The sequence below is a fragment of the Phasianus colchicus genome, chromosome 1, assembly GCF_987193195.1.
Source record: "Phasianus colchicus chromosome 1, bPhaCol1.hap1.1, whole genome shotgun sequence".
Lineage (NCBI taxonomy): Eukaryota > Metazoa > Chordata > Aves > Galliformes > Phasianidae > Phasianus > Phasianus colchicus.
The window spans coordinates 156086710-156100878 of NC_143436.1; the positions used below are offsets into that span (position 1 = coordinate 156086710).

The 14169-nt window shown below is 35.1% G+C and overlaps 1 protein-coding gene across 10 annotated transcripts in view; it reads right to left on the reverse strand.

Annotated features, from left to right (window-relative positions):
* LMO7 (LIM domain 7) overlaps window positions 1–14169 on the reverse strand; it is a 128540-nt gene that overhangs the window by 22674 nt on the left and 91697 nt on the right. For 8 of the 10 annotated variants that reach the window (XM_090130658.1, XM_090130666.1, XM_090130630.1 and 5 more), the window contains 6 exons: window positions 13681–13710; window positions 10966–11083; window positions 9723–9865; window positions 8034–8454; window positions 7087–7410; window positions 3858–3972 (listed from right to left, as the gene is read on the reverse strand). In XM_090130658.1, the coding sequence (XP_089986784.1) occupies window positions 3858–3972; window positions 7087–7410; window positions 8034–8454; window positions 9723–9865; window positions 10966–11083; window positions 13681–13710 (1151 nt within the window). The remainder of the gene's footprint in view (window positions 1–3857; window positions 3973–7086; window positions 7411–8033; window positions 8455–9722; window positions 9866–10965; window positions 11084–13680; window positions 13711–14169) is intronic. The other 2 variants (XM_090130649.1, XM_090130624.1) reach the window with 2 other exon arrangements.

The window sequence follows — 14169 nt, forward strand, 5'->3', positions numbered from 1 at the left end:
TCTTTTCTTTTTTTGTTTTGTTTTAATGGTTCAGAAAACAGGCAAGTTGAGAAACGGTCTTCCCAAAGTACAATTTTATGAATTATAGCTGAATGATTCTTCCATTGAGAATAATTCCCCTACCAGAACAAATGTGGATTACACAACTAAAGCATTTTCCAGATTAAGTAAAGAAATGCACACGTATTATTCAAAATATACCAAGAACAATGCTATATTATGTTACCAGAAAGAAAGGTAGACAAACATGACAGTACATTTAGACACCGTATGCTTCAATCCAACCTTCTTCTGACTCACTACGAAAATTCTTTTGAAGTCTGGATCATACACTATGGATTCAGATAGCTTTGATTTTCCTACCACCCAAATACACTATGAAATGAAGGAAAGCTATGCTTCCTAATAGTGAACTAAGCAATGATCCTTCATAGTACACAAAAAAAATGAAATGATGACCCTATGATGGAAGAGCACAGCTCCATATTCTATTTTTTTGCACTCTTAAAGCATGGACTGATAACAGTTACCAGCAAAACTCTCAAAACACACATTATTTTAAATACTAGTATAGAATAAAAAATAGAGCTTTCTTTTGGAGAAAGAAAGGTTTGACTGGAAAAAAAACTATATCTCGTTAGTCAATTTGTTAATGAATTAATAGCTTTGAAGATCCAACTGAATGTGATTTTAAAGATACTTTTGAAGATACTGCCATTGAAGGTACTACTTTCAATAATAGTCAGTAAACATTTGCCTCATATCACCATTTAAGACAGTACCATACAGTTTGGACATATAGATGAAATTTAATGCTCAAAATATACAGAATGCCTCAGGCTCAAAATTGTTTTGTGGCTCAATGAGTGAGTGCTTGGAGCCAAAAAGGTGACCATTTAACTCAAATAGGTCAGCTGGGATGAGACCCAACTCAGAGATGAGAAAAGTATCTCTGGGCTATAAATTGAGGTTTTCAGAAAATACACAAGTTTAAGATTTCACATTTCCTGCCATGTCACCAGAAAAAGTATATCCAAACCTAGATTGCAAAGGTATACTTAACATAGCTCAGATAAATTATACTGCTCTTTTTTTTTTTTTTTTTTTTTTTTGCATGTAACTTAGCCAGCTAGTATTCTCACACTGCCTGCACTGTCTGTGAATGAAAGGGCTTCTCAGGAGTGTAAACCAAAGCACCCACACCAGGCTCCTACTCTGGTTTGCCATCCAGAGAAGCCTACAGATATTAGTTGGCTATTCAGGTGCCTAATGCTGCATGATGCCAACTGCCTCCCTCTGTCCAATTCCTTTAAAACATTAGGATTTATTGATAATTTCTTTTTAATGAGTGTAAATAATTTAGTTTAGATTACAATAATAATAATACCAGCACAGTACAGCTGCTTTAAACCAATTTCCCTGAAAGCAGATTTTTCTTACTAGCCTTACCCAAGGGGAAAAAAATAATAATAATAAATTCCATAAATACTAAATACTCACCATTTTCCACACACACTTATTTATCTCTAACTTATTCCCAGCTGTTGGTACTGCTACAGATAAGTACCAACTCATATTCTCAGATATGCAAGAACACGTAGGAAGCAGAGCAAATTTACTTCATCTTACGTGCCAGTGAGTGTTCAATGCAATCTCAAGAAACAATAGCAAATAGGGTGTGTGAAAGTGAAAGAACTGAAATAATAACGATTACAGAGGGCAGAGGGCAAGCTAGCAGAACAACATCAAGATTTAATGACTTTCTAGGGCTTCCTGTTTATGTAATTTTTAGGATAAAGGCTGAAGATCTCTGTAGAAAACAACCAATCTTTTATACGTAGCAAATGTGACTCACTGGAACATGTTACAAATTTAACTTTTAATAAGCTTTTTGAGAATACATACAGAAGGTTAATTTCACTTGCCGAGCAGTTTTCTTAAAAATTACTTGAAGGAAAGGCTTATGTTGAATGCAGAGTCATTATAAGCAATAATATAAGTGTTGTTTATTGCCAAAAGAAAGTCATTTGGCTAGTTAGGATAACAAATACAATAATATAACAAGAGAAAGTTTTCCCTGAAGTTATTTCTGTGCTTATAAAACAGATGATCGTGAGCAGCTGGCAAGCACTTGCAGATCCAAATCACACTTGCTGAATCTGGGTGCCTTTAACAACAAAATAACCAGTTCTACAAATGAGAGCATAAAGGTAAATGTCATCCACCTTGACTTTAATAGGGTTTGTGACCATATTAAGAGACACAGTATCTTGGTAACAAAGTTGGGACATTAAAGTGTACAGGACAGAACAAACAGATGGGTGATAGTACAGAGAACCTAAGCAGTCTTCATCCTCTGAGGGTTTCAAACCCTATTGGATAAGGCCCTGGACCATGATCTGAATTCAATTTTGATACTTTTTTTAAGCAGGAGATTGTTCTAAGTGATCTCCTAAGGTGTTCCTTCCAACCACTGTTATCCTATAATTTATTCTTAGAAGCCAGAAACAACATTCAGGAGCCCTCAGATGAAGTACATATTACTCCTCAATGATCCATCTCTTTCATCCCTTATTCCTTTAAGTGAACACTCAGACTGCTGTACTGCTTAAGGATACAATATTAGTCGATTGCTGAGAGAAAAAAATATGCTATAGATAAAAATACCAATGAGATGCAGTCCACTAAAATTTCCCTATTTAGTCTATATAGTTTCCAACCTTCCTTGTGAGAATGGTAATACAGCATAAGCCAGATAACAGTCTCAAGGCCTTAATATTCTCCTTGCCTCCAGATCCAAGAGATTGAGCTTGTTTAAAGCTTTGTGAATGACAAGCAGGAATATTCAGTACCAAGTTTCTCATTTACAGCTTGCAGTGAATATAAACAGTCCTTTCCTCCCAGCAACAAAACTAAAACAGAATCCTAACAGCAGGAAAAGTAAATGGGGAGTTATTCTTCATGCAAAGCAATTATTAACAGTTAAAATCTAATTATGTGAAGTGCCCAGCTATAACAAGGAGAGGTCAATAAGTTGACTTAAAAATGAAAATCAAGGGTGTTCAGTAAATGCAGTTAGATTACGTATTTTCCTCTATGGAAAGCATAACGAGGATTAACTAAATGAGAAATTACCAGTTATTTCTCTTCTCTCAAAATGAACATTTGATATAAGAAAAGGTACAATTAATTATTGCCTAACTATTATTAACAATGTTAAAGATCACTGTCTAGAAAAAGAAAAAAGCATAATGGATTTTGCTGTGGTTGTTTTGTTTTTAAGAAAACCAAACTTTTCCTTAGCAGGAAACTTAAGACTTAATAATAATGGTTACATATTCTTCACTTCACCAAAAAAATAAAAAAATAAATTAAAAAATCCTTTCTGCCAAGAGTAATACATCCCCCACCCCTCCCCCCCCTCCCCCCCAAAAAAAAAAAAAAAAAAAAAAGCATAGGAAATCAATTTAGAAGTTGCAACTACCCAAAAATATCAGCTGTCTCCAAAATCCAATGTGACTAAGGTAAAATAAAAATACTAACTCCCAACCAAGTTACAATTCAATTCCTTTACAAATACATACAGAGGAAATCTTAAAAATAAGCTGAAAGGAGCCATTTATACCTTTTCCATGACATAAAAACATTATTGATTGGGAAAATGCCTTTTGATATTCTGACTAAAATCTATTTGAAGAGATGAAGGCTGACCGAAATAAACGAGTAAAAAAAATTAATTTTTCAATTGCCCACCTGAGGTTTTTGAGACATTAGTAGCATACAGCAAGTACACAGTTCAGAAGCCTTTGCAAACTAAATACAAGAATGAACAGTTGTACAGTTAAATAGACATTTACCTTCTTCAACTGTCTGTACTAAGGCCCCTGAAGAAGTCCAATTTGTTGTAAACCCAAAGTTGTGACTGTAGCCAGGTCTCTGGTTCATACTGATTCTCAATTCACTGTACTGTTCCTGAAAAATAAAACATGACACTACAGTATCTGGTATCACAGGAATCTAAATGAGGGAAAGTTTATCCACTAAATAAGCAAGGCGACTCACAATGTGCACTTTAATCATCTATTATTAGCATCACTGACAAAGGAAACAGCACTGAACTCTGTTAACTAACTAGTTTGTTTTTTATTCAAATGGATGTTTTCAGTTTTCTTTTGTATTTTGTGTTCACTTAGAATAAACTTAGCCATACATTTCTCATTTCAAATGCTTCATAAAATAATGCTACAAAACATAGCATGAGGAAATTAAAACATTTAAATGGGTTGCTATGGACCACCTTGTAAATGTGTGGAATTCACTGCCTCCTGACAGATCATCAGTAAAATACGAGTATAGAAAAAAAAGCCAAACCATCATCAGTATCCTTCAGGCTCAATGTTGCAGCTAGATTTACTTGGGTGAACAATCAACTTTTTAATTTTGTGCCAAACACTACAAGTTATCCATAGATTTTGTCATGGAGAACCTAGTAATCCAAAAATTAGCTAAAATCCAGTTTTTCCCAATCTAGTGGAATTTCAAGATGCTTTCAAAACCAGAATGAAACCTGACATTTACATTTTAAACTACAGACATGTTTAACTTGGAATATATTTTGGAACGCTTGCGTACAATCTCACAATATATTACAAACATGTGGTGCATACATTAACATTTTAATGTGAATTCATTAAAAAACAATTAAAGTATCCAAATGCATGCTATTCACTTCATTAAAAAGAAATTGATACTGTTATAAAAGGAAAAAATACTTTAGATTTCTGTCAAAAACAATAAACATATTCCAGTAATGCATACACCAAAGAGACCCCACACACTTGCACATGCACTAAGTGTACATTTACATTTTAGTCACCTAGTGAACTAATCCTCTGAAAGGATAGGATTCATTTTCTCCAACTGCAAATATTTATAAATTTATACTCGTACTCCATTCCCCAAGGCTTCTCTGTTGGTCAAAGCACCAGAGAGCAGCTGGAGTCTCAGGACAGGAAGCAGCCAGGGGAGGCTGTTGAAGGATCCAAGTAACGGATGCAGAAGACAGCAGAATTTCAAGGCAATAAATCTGAGGTTTATCCTTATGTTACAGGTAAATTCATGCCAAAACACTCCTTTTCACAACCCTTGAAACTATCAAGTCACAGAATCATAGAATGGCCTGGGTTGAAAAGGACCACAATGATCATCTAGTTTAAATAACACCCTGCTATGTGCAGTGTCGCCAACCACCAGACCAGGCTGCCCAGATCCACATCCAGCCTGGCCTTGAATGCCTCAGAGGATGGGGCATCCACAACCTCCTTGGGCAACCTGTTCCAGTGTGTCACCACCCACTAAGTGAAAAACTTCCTCCTAATATCTAACCTAAGCCTCCTCTCCTGTCTCAGTTTAAAACCATTCCCCTTGTCCTATCATAAATAGAGCTCCTAGCTTGCAAAAGCTTCCACACTGAAATAGACCTTGTTTTTTTCCTATTCCTATCAACTCCTTAAACAAGTAACACAACATGTTCACAGGTATTTTACAGACAGGTGAACACAGTGGGCTGGAGCATGTAGAAAGCTTCTGAATTTGAGTGTGTTCCTGGAAATTACAATCATTATTTTTTATTTCCACCACCCCAACAAAGCTCTTTTTCAAACCTACCTTGTTGGAGGAGTAATGCAACTTTGCATACTGAGCTTCATAATTTGGACAGGTCATCTCCAAGACACTTAGTACTTTACAAACCTGGCATTACTGCTCAGATTGCCTAGTGAACTATATCAATTTCTCACCTCTGGCAATGATTTACAAACGTGCCAAATAAAACTTGCATTCCTTAAGTTATAGCTTGTATGAAGCACTACACAAGCAGCTTTTTTTTTTTTTTTTTTTTTTTGGTTAAACACATTCCTCATTTACAGGCAGGACGTTTAATATCTTTGTGACCAATCATAGAGGGGAAAAAAAAAAGAATTTAGTACATTTTGCTCTCATTTGAAGTGATGAAAAGAACCTGTATCTAAACTATGCTTTCACTGATTAGAACTGCAGTTTCTCTGCCTGTTTTTACTACAATATAAAAAAGAAAAAAGAAAACAGTCATGATTTCTTTCCTCATTCAAAAATCAGTTTCAGAAAAGTATAACTTCATTACAATTGCTATGGAGTATCAGTAGTATTAAAGCATTCCTTTTTCCACCGGTGATTGGGAAGGATGATTCAAAGTGACTGAATGTACAAAAAGATGGTGTGTGAAGTGATTTCAGTGATCAGCATCCAAGGTTTTATGATCTCCACTAAAGCTACTGACAATTCACTTGCACAGCAACATCAGGAATACAAAGAACTCATCTTTCATTTGTCATTGGGTGTAAATGGCATCAATACAGATTGCAGAAAGGTGGTGACAATTAAAGCTATTCCTGTTCATTATTCCAGTGTGATATGAGATCACTTGAAGTAGCATTGATATATATAAACCAAAGCACTGAAAGAACCAGCTCCTGGATAAGCGTGTACAAAAGGTGGTGATTTCTCTTTAAATTCAGTGTGAATAACAATTAGAATAATTTAAAGTATACAATTACAAAAACAAAAAAAGGCTTAAGTCACAATTGATGGTAAAGAAAAAAAAAAAAAGAACATTGTGATATTAATGTTTAAGGCTAGCCTTTGAAAAGCTGATCTTTATTTTTCCACCACCAGTTTGCTTAAAAGTGCAAATGAATGCTACAGCAGCTTAGGCCATTCACCTAATCAACATGCCTCATTGTGAGCACAATTAGCTAATTGGGTAAGTGCCAGAAATCTCACAGGTATCAAACCGAATATTTAGAATAACTAATTTTATTTCTAATTTTATTTTTAAATAAAAGCATAGGACAGGTAGAAAATAGGAAAAGAGCTCAAGAGAAGAGCCAGTTATATGTTCTTCCCAAATTCTCTTTCCTGTGAATTAAATCAAATGCAATATTTTCTTACCACTAAAGAATATTTGCATGAGGTATAACAGCATTTATTTATTTAAACTCTGCTGCAGCATCCAGTTACACTAAGTGATTAAGTGATTTCCACACTTACCTGGGATTTTGAATCGTCATGTTCTGTCAGACTCGCATTTTCTGCAGAAGATGCAAGTGAAACAGAATCAGGAGGAGAACAATACTCTGGTTTAAGAATACTATCTCCAGCATCTCGGTCTTGTGATTTTACAGGTAATGTCAAACTAGGAGTAGGTGTTGACTTAACACCTTCTTTTTCCTCTTCTTCCTCCTCACCTCTCCTTCTGAGTACACTGGTGGAGAGAGAGTATGTAGAGTCTGGTAGTGAAAACATGTTGCTGGTTAAAATTTGAGTTCCTTTAGCTTTTTCCACTTCTCCATTGTATTTCTGAGCATCATCCATCTAGAACAAAAATGACAGTTTGGTAAAAACCATTTTTAAAAGTCCTTAATCTTTCAGCAGTATAAATATTTAACTAAATACTCCTATACTTCTCCCTTTCACGCAGCTTCTAGTCACTAGTCACTACACTTAGTAATGTACCCACTAGTAATTACCCACTTTTAAAATAATAATTTAATAATATCAGAACAATTTCTATGTCTCAGTGCTTTACTGAGCAGGCAAATTCTAGGCTGGAGTAAAGATTCAGTTTCAAAGTCAGTAGAGCCAAAGAAATTTACATCAACTGAAAATTTTAATTTCACATAATTGTTAAAGACATTTCAGACAATTACATCAGAGAAAGGCAAGTTTTTGATAAGGAACAATAAGGAGATTTGTTAAAAGTAATAAAAAGATTATTCCACCAAAAATATTTTTAGACATATTTCTAGAAGCTCCTTTAAGGACATAAAAACGAGTAAATATCTAACACAAGGACAGAATTGCCTACTCTGTTAATACAGCCTTCAACAAAAAGCAGAGCCTTTTGTTTTGTTTTTAAGGAGATCATTACATTCTACTGTTCAATCAGCCATCTAAGACACTCAACATTTACAAATTTCAGAACTAAAGAATTTTACCGTGAGCGACCGTGGAAGTGAGGAGATTCCTCTGGAGTGGACACCAAAAGGTCTTGGTGTAACCACAGATGTTAACCTGGAGGTATCAGTTTTCTGGTAACTTCTAGGGAGAGAAGCTGAAACCTGAGCTGACCCAGTTTGAGCATTCACCGAGTAGCGCGTAGACAAAAGAGCTGAGCTCTGCTCTTCCGCCAGGCTCTTTGAGACAGCAGGAGCCTCACGTGTGGCAGAGCTCTCTGGCTTTGGTAGATTCTCCTTGCTTCTCTGAGCAGCATACTGGCTTTTGCTGTCCTTAGTGCTGTAGGAGGTTTCTTCCTCAAACAGGTAATCTTTCACTGTTGATCGTGTGGTAGGTGCTTTTTCTTCAGTAAACACATCATCAGTCAGTGAATACACCCATCTGCCATCATATTTTTGTTCCCTGCAAGACAGAACTCATTAAAATACCAAAGTGAACTGATGGACAGGTAGGACCTAAGGCTTTTGACTACTAAATGTTCATAACAGAGCATAAACTGAGAAACACATCTCTGATAAATTGAAATGAATAGCATTGTTTAAAAATATTAATTTTTAAATATATTTCAAGTTCATCTCCTCACCCACACCCACCCATTTTTCAACACTTCCATAATACTGAGGCATATTACTGTCAAATCAAAAGGCTGCCACCAAGACAGAAATCTCTTTGTAAAAATAAAGAAAGAAAGAAATTGAGCTATTCAAATTGCACATTCTCAGAAATTCTGATTTTGTCGAGAAGAGAATGTAGTGAAGGCCACCTGAACTACATACATACTTATGTTGGGGTGTCTGCTTTCTGAAAATGCCATACTGCACTTCAGATAACAAATTACAGGGTGTTTTTCTTTATTTATGTTTTTGCTATTTGTTCTCATCACAAATGAGCAGCATTAAAAGAGATAATCTTTACCATGTAATTTTCAAATTCAAGATGTTGGCAATATTGGACATTCAATACAATTTGAACCCATATTTTCCTTCAAGAGACTATAATTGCTGTCCTCATAAGTCAAAATATTATTTTAAGATACCCTTAAGCTTTCTTTATAAATATATGCCATGTGCATATTTCCTTCACTTCAGCTATTCACTCACTTAAAAAAAAAAAAAAAAAGGAATCATTTAGTACTGCAATACTCAATTTGCACTTTTCTCTCTTCAGAGAGTCTTGTTCTGTAAATACCTAGAGGAACAATTGGGGATAAAGAGGAAAACAAGTAAAGAAGTTTACAGTTCTGTGAAATTCATAACAGCTCTGGCTATACTTATCCCGTGTTACAAAGAAAATGGCAAATAAAACGTAAGAGGAAAGAGAAATAGTTAAGCTAATCCAAAAATAAAAAGGCAATTAATTACATTAATTTTCTATTGTTTTAAACTTCTTAAAGTGGAGACAAATACTGACTTCACAGCACATTCATTGATAGCTGGAATAAAGAATCAGTTACAGAGCAGAACTGTTTAATATTCTATGAAAACAATGTGTTAGGAGACCATATTTTGCTGTTCAATTGCCTAGATTTTTAGACTATAATTTGGAACTAAGACTTTTGAGATTTCTAAAGCATCAATTGCAACTTGCAAGTAAAAACCATTGAAGAATTAAAAGGAAAATAAAAGTCAGATTTAAGTTCTACAATTTAATACTCCCATTAGGGTAATTACCTTTCCTGCTGCATTTCTTTCAGTGGCTTGCTACTCCTATCAGAAACTTCAGAGGCTCTCCTTTCTATTTCTTCTCTTTCTTCCTTTTTCTTTTGCAACTCTGAAGTGAAGCTCTTTCTGCGATTCTTCCACTTTGCTAGATCCTACAGGAGTCACATGAGTGTATAGAATCAGATTTTCTCAAGATCTTGCAAGCCCATAGAAACATCCCATCACATGCTATCTAGTGCCCTAATTTTACTTGTATGTCTGTATCAAGGCCATTTTTCCCATGCACTTTTCCTCTAACTGGTAAGTGTGCTTTTTTTTCCCCCTTTTTGCTCTAAAATACATCACACAATTACACATAGTTGAAAACAAATATGATAGCATGTGAATTTATTGTTAGGCTTTGGATGTGGGGATTTTTTTAATCATTTAAATTTTTAAATTGCCAGTACGTTACCTTGATACATTAGCTTGAGAATAAACACATCTTAAATTCTAAATTGAAAACAAACAAAAAAACCCATAGAAATAGATATCCTATGTCTGTAAAACCACAATGCGAATTGGCAATCTTTTCCATGAAATACCAGAGCTAGCTAAGGAAGTACTAAATGCACTAAACAAACAGCAATAAAGTGCTTTCTTAATACTCTGTTTTTAAGTTCAACCTCTACTTGGTAATCATTAGCAATCACAGATTTTAATTAAAAATAAAAAGAAAAGTAAAGGTCTTCAGATAACCTTACCATGCTGTGCAACGTTATCATGTCAGTTTATACACTAAATTTAAGACAGAATTACTGGGGAATAGGAGCCTCAAGAATTTGCTCAAGGAAATACTATTTCCTTCCTTTCCCAAAGGATCAAGTACTCAGACATTCCAAACATTTCATTAAAAAAAAAAAAAAAAAAAGCATTTGCAAATTTCAGACAACATATGAAACCGTGTCCTAAATCTTATGTCAGCAGAAATCAAGCCTGCAGACTTTACTGTGATATCACACTATATACAAATCATATCCTGAAACACTGATCAGAAACTTGTAACAATATTAAAAATAAATTCAATTCTGCCTTAAATAGATATTCCCCTCCCCCCAAAAAACACTCATAATTGCATGAAATGCATCAATTCAGAGCACAACCACATGAGTTACCACACATGCCAAAACCAGTTTTCTGGGATACTAAATGTTGGCAGCAGCATCCAGCCCCTTGGCAGGACATATCAGGTGGGGTGAAAACAAGTATTTACTTCTTGCCACTTTAGATCTTGCTCTTGCAGCTGTTCTTTTATCTTTTGTAGTTCTTCATAACGAATTTTGCGCAATGTCTGCTGTTCCTCTGCACTGACATCATTCAAAGATTTACTCCTAGAAATCAAAAAGTAAAAAGAATATTCAGCTTTATAACATCTCAGCTACGTTCACAAGTTTCACAAGTGAAACCTTCAAGAGAGGGAGATTTATGTTAGTACAACTGAGCATTCCTAAGTGTTATTTTAAACAGAGCAGGAAATATACAGGCAGCTGAATGAGTAAGACTGGGTTGGGACCTACTGCCAGTACTGAAGTCAGTAGTTGCATATTTGAGCAAATAAATTCAGATTAAGGAAATAACTAGCCTCTCGCTGATGATTTACATATAATTCTTTATACCTACTACTACTGTTTAAACTTCTTACTCTACTGACCTTGCTTATCTCTTTTCCCTAAAAGCCTTCCCCACTCCCCAAAGCCAAACTTTCCATTTCACTTTTCCTCTTCAGCAACAGCCTTCGAATCTTCTCCTATTCTTTCATTTCTTAGAACAATCATAAAATCAGCTCAGTTATTGATGCACATTGCTAAAAGAGAAAAGTGATTTACTGTTAAGTACCCAGCTCAATCATGTTACAGGCCCCACTAGCCTACCACTCCTTCTCAAATCTCTTTGGTACTTTCAGTCTAAGTTAGGAAAGTCTACAGTCATCACCTCAGTAATTTCTTACATGTCAGCAAGTTTGCCCACAAACTCCTACTTACTAGTTTACTGCAACCTCAGTTCCTCAAAATTCACTTCCTTCCCAATACACCTGACTTCCAGCCTTTGCAGTTGTCTCTCTTGTTCATCCATTTAAACAGAATAAAAGATCTTTTTGTTCAAGTGTACGACAAGACTCCTACTCATATTTGACCTCAAATCTGTGAGACATCAAGTAACATGCATATGCTTTGTCATAAGGCTCTGTGCTATAATACAAAAGGAAAGGTAGACTTCAGATTATTTTTTTCCTCAAAACACTTTCATTTGTACTTATCCAGACAAAATTTAAGGGATGGAAAGATATTAGGATAAGTTCTAGTACAACTCAACACTGCAGTGCTTCTTGGTACAACAGAAAAGCAGGTTAAAGTGATTCAGCACAGGGCCTTGCTCTAATCTCCCACATACCAAGAGAGCTCTGAATTAACAAACCAGTCTCTTTCACTTCCTCCCAAGAGGCCCAACTTACTTATATTCATAATATAAGACTTCAGACTTTGGCCTCTAAAAAAAAAGTCTAGGGCATTAATTCATTATCCCCGTTTGCTTGTTTATTTTCTGAATGGGAAGAATGCCAAATATAGCAAAAATCCAAAGGGCATTTTTGCAGAAATTCTTTCTTTTGCAGTTCTCTTTCACAGTTAAGTCATATCGCATATAGAAATGGTTTAGGGTAAGCATTTACACCATCCCAAATTCACTAAAGAAAACTTACATGACAAGGACTTCCTTGTTTTTTACTTGAGTTTCTATACCTGCACTTGAATTTCTATGCCTGCTTGAAGTAAATTAGGAAAATCTAGACCCAAATAAAATATAACCTAATTAAAGGTACACGTTAGTTTCTAGTCTACTCTTAACTTCAAAGATTTAACAAGTAACTGAGTCTCCCTTCACTGACATCTAACTTCAGGAATTTTTTGTTTCTCCTGGCAGCCTGTAGTCATCTGCCAGTTTTTGCCTCTGAGTGAAAAAAACGTACAGATGAATAAACATACAAACACATATTCATATTTATACGTTTACTTCTTCTTTCCTCTTCAGAAAATATAGAGTACCATACTTAACTAAATACTTCACATGCCATCACGCATGTAAATTGAAAATTTCTCTTTGAGCCACAGTAAGCTGTAAACAAGCTTATGTAAGTTACCATAATTTAACATGGCACTAACCAATCAGTTCACCACTGAGAATACAATAATTGCATGTCTAAAAAAAACCATAAAATATTCAGAAAGCCCACCACTTTTATTAAAAACTTTAGACACATAACCCTGAGAATACTCTGTTCACATTATTTATCTACTTATTTACTTTGGTTCAACTGTTACCTTGTCAGAACAAATTAGTTAAGTAAAATAATTCTCAAGTCTTACTAGAGTTGGTATTACCATCACAGTCAAGATGTGCAATGCGAAGTAATAAACAGCAGGTCAAATGATTTTGACACTCATAAAAACTATCAATGGAATGTATTAAATTGCAGTTTTTACTCCGGGAATCATTTGATATTGTATTGCAATCTATTTCAAAATGACAGATTTTTCAGTCATTCCCATGATACACGTGCAGGTCATTAACTACTTTCAGGATTCTAACTGTGCTGTCTTTGAAAAGAAATATTTACTGATCTTGCTTCACATTACCTGAATGCTTTAGAGCCCGATTTAAATATAGAACACCATGTACTTCAGATAGAATAAAATATCAGAGCTATTTTCAAAATGCCTGATAACCATAACTAATACAATCCTAGATGTCTGAGGACTTTTACCAGATACATAGCTTTTAGTCTTTTATTTGTTATGTAAATTGCTCAAGCACAGAACAAAGCAGCATGCACAAGTTGCTTCTAGCATGAGTTTTTAGCTACAGTGCATGCATGCGAATTTAAACGAGGCAAAAAATAGCGTCATGATCTTTCAAGCTTTTATGAACTTACCCTTGCTCATCAGAAAGCTTTTGAAACAGTCTGAGAAATTAGAAACCAAAAAAAGAGAAAAGATTCAGTGTTTTGTTTGATACTCATAACAACATTCATATGAGCAGCACACCAACACCCTCAATAAGTGAAGGGGAAACCGTGAAAGCCTGCGGATCAGCCAGCATGGAGTAGCACATTAGCGATCTCACACAAGTCAGAAGCACATCAGGACTCGCATGATGTGTAAATCAGGCATAAAACTGACAAAACAAGGCTGCCTGTAAGTTTTCAATGCTTCCAATTTAAAAATACAGCACGAATAGAGCCTTGTTTTAATTCTGCATCACTTATTCCAGTGCTGCTAAACAGCACAACGTTTGGAAAAATACTCATTTCAAGAAATGAAAATTAAAGTCAACCTGAGTCCTAACAAGAAGCCTGGCTCACAAAGGCTGTTTCCTTGCTTATTCAGCCATCTCTGATGCTAAATACAAGTTATATATGCAA